The sequence below is a fragment of the Pipra filicauda genome, unplaced genomic scaffold (assembly GCF_003945595.2).
Source record: "Pipra filicauda isolate LSUMZ 115617 unplaced genomic scaffold, ASM394559v2 scaffold186_size1760508_pilon, whole genome shotgun sequence".
Classification (NCBI taxonomy): Eukaryota; Metazoa; Chordata; class Aves; order Passeriformes; family Pipridae; genus Pipra; species Pipra filicauda.
The window spans coordinates 1719898-1725451 of NW_024104294.1; the positions used below are offsets into that span (position 1 = coordinate 1719898).

Sequence of the window (5554 nt, forward strand, 5' to 3'; positions counted from 1 at the left end):
ACTTTGCTCAAACTGCAGAAAAATGCTGCTTCCTTTCTGAGAAAGGAGCTCTCCTGAGCTCTAAATCAACTTTTTATGCGTCTCAGTTTACCAAGACAGAAATGTTTGTTAGGGAGGGCAGGATATGAGAAAAACCATGCTCCTCAGAAGTAATTATAACTTCAAAATTAAGAGGCTCCAGTCGAAAAGGTGTAGAAAATAAAAGTATAGCTCTTTACCAAAGAATATATGTATATATATAGGTAACACAACAATAACAAACAATAATCCTGTAACACAACTTCCACCGAAAACAATTAAGTATTTTTTGCATAAAAAATATCACTGATAACGCAGTTGGGGCCGGGAGGCAGGGGCTGCAGTGCCTGACTCACGGTCACCAGCGGGTGCTGTTGGGCTCCGGATTGTGGAGGCTGCGGTTGCTCACTTCTGCTGCGGGAGGCAGTTGAACACAGACCGCCACCCGAGGGGGAAGGTAGAAGGGGAAAGGGTGATTCCTCCTGTGGACTCATGCCGTCAAAGACTGGCTCTGGCTGGAACTCACCTTCCTCCTCAATGTTTGTGTAATGCCACAGGCAGGGAGAAGAAGGAGGAAGAGGAGGAGGGGAAGAGCAGTTTTGCCCCTCCAAAGTTTCTCTGCAGGTGGTACCGGTTACTCCGACGAAATGCGAATCAAGTTGGGACAGTGGGCAGAACAGGACGTGAGGGAGACCAACCGGGGCCAAAAGAAGCTAGGTTACTCCATCTGTTCATACTTGAATGTGACTTTTAAAGTCCTGGTAGACTGGAGCGTGTCAGAAAGACAGTCACAGGAGATCCAGTTTCCAAGAGCGGCAGCATATCTGACAGCAGAGGAGTTTAAATGGGGAAAATGGTAATTACTGCTTTCTACTTGGTTTGGGGTCAAAGTAAAAATGCAGATGAGGAATCAATTTTCCTCCCTTACAGAAAAGGGCAGCTTCCCATATGAATAAACCATGATAACAAAAGGGATTACAAGGCAAAAGATGAAAAGACGTAAGATGTAGGATGCGTTCCTCACCTGGAGGAAAAGCACTGTGCTTTAATTGTTTCCACTGCATTGTTGCACGTAACACCACGCTATCAGACAATCATTCCTCTTCAACTGCACAGGTCAAACAAGGGTGAAGGAAGACAGGGTGAAAGCAAGTATTGTCTGGTGCATAAAGGCACAAAGTCCAGATTTTAGAGCTGAGTCTTCCTGTTGGCTCCCCTCTTGCTGCACCACTGAGCCTTGGCACAGAGACACTTCTTTAGAGCAGGAATCCCTGAGGGGCTGTTGCTCCCACCCATGGGGAAGCCCTTTTATCGCTGCTGAGAGAGTGTTATCCACCTGCCTGAGGTAGAGAAGTCAAGCAAGCCCATAGCATCCATCATCTTTCTTGTAAAGACACCAAATAGCAGCAGGCTGGGTCCCTGTGCCCTGGGCTCGATGTCACAGGGTGCACAAGAACTGCTGGGAGCCCTCAGGAAAGTCATTGCCCACGCAGTGCTGCCTGCCTGGGGCACACTCTGCCACTGCAGCAGACACTGCACAGGCTGCTGGGCTCCTTGGGGAGCCTTCTGCTGCCAGAAGGGCAATTTCCAACCATTATGGATTTTACTTCAGAAATTGTTTTCCCATAACTGGAAATATTAAATTTTAATGCTGGTTTTTGTGAGGGGATGAGGGGGAGGGCACTGTGTGGAAAAACTGACACTGAAGCATTGACCTTCTGAGAAGTGGAACAACAGAGATCACCAGACTCCGTCAGCCTGAAAGTTGACAAGGAAGAACTTTCAGTGCACTAGAGTTCATTGATTAATTTCAACGCTGCCGAACTGTCACAGCAGGCTCCGGGACAACTGTGTCCTTCACCAACACCTGTGGCACCCACAGATCGCCTTCTCTGCATTTACCCTGCAAGATTTCTCTGGACTAAACAAACCCAGCTAACGGCCTCACAGGAAGCAGGTAATGGCTTTGAAATTTTCCCCACACCGGTGTGTGGCAGTGTGCTCTGCTCAGTGCTCTAGGGTGTGCTGTCTCACCTCTAGCCATGGCTCCAGCTTGCAAACACAGGGTCGTCCTCAGCTGAGCACAGGAGGCCTGACTTCCTCCTGCTTTCACAGGAGGCTGTTATGCATCACTGTTTTGCAGCTACATGTTCCATTCAGGGGGTTCTTCATCCCTTGCTGCAGTCTCACACCAGTGCCTCTTACTATGCCTCTTCCATGAGTGTGGGGACCCCTGGCACACCACCCTGGGAAATACCATGGGCTCTGTGCTTATATGGGGGATAGGATGTAGCTGGTATGTGCAGCCCAGTGGGCTCAGCTGCTCCTCAGGGGAGTGGTATGAATGCAGAGAGTGGCTTTTTCAGTGTGAGGTGACAACAGGCTGACAGGGAACAGCTACAGGGCAGCCACGGTAACCACAGTGCAGCCAAGAGCCTGTGTGCCTGAAAGCCCAAGAGTGCTAGGACAAGGGCTGTATGTTAGTTGCTCCATAAATTCCACCTAAAAATGACTGTATCCCAGTGGTTCAGCAATGCCATGTCAGTTCTGCCACTGGGGCAGGTGCTATGTTTTCCTCTGTGGTTGCCACATCTGTCTCCCAGTCTTGGACACCAAAAATGGTTCACTTACTTCATGCAATCAGACAGTTTTACTTCAGTTTTCGTGTGAATGTTTAGAAGCCGCTGACTTATCAGCCAATGTATCTGTAAGAGATTGTAGAAATCTGAGTGTTTTTTATGCCAGCCTCTTTGTAAACACTGCCTTTATGAGCTGCAGACAAAATCTGATTTATCCTCCTTGCTGGTACTGGATGCCCTGAAATATTTAAAGGAGTACCAGAGGATAGTCTAAGTTTGCAGATTTGTGTTTTCTGCTCTAGCAGAATTTGGCTTCCTACCTTTGAAGGTGGAGATAAGACACATGTTCTCACTTCCCTTTCTTTCTCTTGAGACCTGTTATCTGCTTAGGCTGGGGGTGCCCTTGCTGAACTGTTCCTCCCCTGCACCCTGCAGAGAGAGGAGTGGATTCGAGCCTGGGGGCAACCTGCTCACAGCAGGCACCCACTGCCCAGCCTGCAGCTGTGTTCCCACTGCCCCTGGGAGTAAAGCCACCTGAGCTACCCCATGGCTGGAAGGGTTCAAATCCTGAGGAGGTTCTCAGACCTGGCACGACCCAGAGCAAACCTATTGGTTGGCTCCAGTAGCAAAGCAAGGGTCTCAGAGGGCAAAAGGGGAAATGTTGCCCAGCTCTGCTGTGGGCTGCCCTAAAGGCAGTGGCTGTCTGATAACTACAGCAGCAAAAAAGGTAAGGGACAAAAAAAATTATCCTTCTGCTTTGCACACTCTTGCTGTTAGTGAGGCCTGGAGGGAAGGAGAGGCAGGCTTAACCATTCAATACCTGTGAGAGGGTTGTCTATGTGTTTTTGTTATCTGGCAGCGAGTGACAGTGTAACTTTGATGGCTGAGAGTCTGACGGTGCTGATGAGCCACTGAACCCGCCCAGAGCTCAGCCTCATGCCTGCACTCTTCCCTTGCAGAGACGGCTCAGCATGAACAACAGCACTGAAAATAACGCGCTGCAGGATGGCATCGCAGTACTTAAGATGATTGTCTACACCCCAGTGCTCGCTTTGGGGATCCCACTGAATGCAATTGCCTTCTGGGTCTTCTGCTGCAAACTCAAGGGGTGGACTGAGACCAAGGTGTACATGATCAACCTCATCATCGCGGATAGTTTCCTGCTCTGTTCCCTGCCTTTTGTGATATATTTTAACAAGTACAACCATCCCATAGACCAGCTGTGTGTTGCCATAGACAACATCTACTTTACAAATATGCCTATGAGCATCTTTATTATCACCTTGATTGCAATTGATCGATACGTTGCAATCAAGTTCCCTCTAAAAGCAAAGGCTTTTCGATCCCCACTGAAATCAGCTTCTATCTGTGGCTTTCTTTGGATAATGCTCATAATTTATTCCAACGTCCATCCAAAATTTCAGAGTAGGTGGGAAAGATTCTGCTTTCAGAGTCGATCTCTTGACCCTAGCTATTTTTCTTTATTCGCTAATATCTTTGGATATTTTATTCCCTTAGGTATTGTGATTTTTTGCTCAGTACAAATCATCAGATGTCTCAAAAAGAACATGGCCACAAGCCCCCATGAGACAAAATTAATCCAGAAGGCAGTGCACATCGTTTCTGTGAATTTGTGTGTGTTCACTGTATGTTTCTCCCCTTTCTACATTACACTGCTCGTGCAGTTCGTAGTGGATGTTACTGGAGCTTCTTCTATGGTGTCAGCAGTTAACACCTCTATTAAGATCTCTGCATGCTTAGCAAATTCTAACTGCTGTTTGGATGCATTTTGCTATTATTTTGCAGCCAAGGAATTTCCAGAATTTTCTTCTATGTTCCCCACCTGTATGAGGTCCAAGACAAAAGAAAGGCAAGAGTCACAGCCACCCACAGGTCAAGTCATGGCATGAACAAGGTGCAATGCACGAGATGTTAAGTGTCACTCTGCTGCTGAAGTTTTGAGGCAGAGGGTATTGAACCACCTACAGTATGTGCAATCATTGTAGGTATAGGTATACCCACAAAACAGAGCAAGTCCCACCAAAGAGTCTGATATTAACTTGAATTTTGACCTTCTGTCCTCAGTGACTTGACTTCAGCTCTGATTATAGTCTTCTATCATTGTATGGCAGCTTCAGGCACCTCCTGGTGATTTTGGTTGGCTTCATGGTCCCTCACTTTCAATGTCTTCTTAATAATAAACCTCTCAAAAATTTCCTCCATGGACTGCAAACCCATGTACTGCTCATTTAAACCTAGAGACCATTAACTTTCTAAGAGAAAATTAACAATTATTTCCCCTACAGAAGACTGTCATCTTTCTCTTCCTGAAAACAGCAGTCTGAAACCTTTGTCCAGACATTGTCCAAACAACATAGGAAATTACTACTCCCATCACAGAAATTATCTCCTACCCAGGCTCCGGGACAACTGTGTCCTTCACCAACACCTGTGGCACCCACAGATCGCCTTCTCTGCATTTACCCTGCAAGATTTCTCTGGACTAAACAAACCCAGCTAACGGCCTAACAGGAAAGGGGGGAAATCCGTTTTTTTACAATACTTGCCTTCTGAGCGGCTTCTCTCTGTGGTGAAGCCCTGCTTCCCGTGAAGTGGTGAGGCATGGCTGCTGACAGGAAGTAGAGAGAAAAATCTTTTTATTTTCCTCTTCACTTATGCATGCACAAACTTTTGGGGTAAAACAAAAGAATTAAACCCAATGACCAGAAAACATTGGATCGAACATTTCTTTAATATGCCAGCTGGGGATTCATGGGGGTACTCTGCCATGCATGAATCAAAGAATCAGTATAAATTTCAGAAAATAAATAGAGTGATATTTGAAAGACCCTCCCCTTCACAAGCAGTCCAGAATTCTGTTATGATTTTCGGGTCAAATAGCAGCTGGGATTTTATTCATGGAGCAAGACTGCCATCTAGCGTCCATTTCTTCTGGG

General features: G+C 46.7%; 1 protein-coding gene across 1 annotated transcript; it reads left to right on the top strand.

The window, feature by feature from the left end:
- The first annotated feature begins 3568 nt into the window (after nucleotides 1-3568).
- Nucleotides 3569-4507, top strand: GPR35 (G protein-coupled receptor 35). Its single transcript, XM_027725263.2, has one exon. The coding sequence runs from the start codon at nucleotides 3569-3571 to the stop codon at nucleotides 4505-4507; it is 939 nt and encodes a 312-aa protein (XP_027581064.1).
- The last annotated feature ends 1047 nt before the right edge of the window (nucleotides 4508-5554 follow it).

Coding starts and splice junctions, on each gene's coding strand:
- GPR35 (XM_027725263.2), top strand. CDS start 3,569: ATGAACAACAGCACTGAAAATAACGCGCTGCAGGATGGCATCGCAGTA.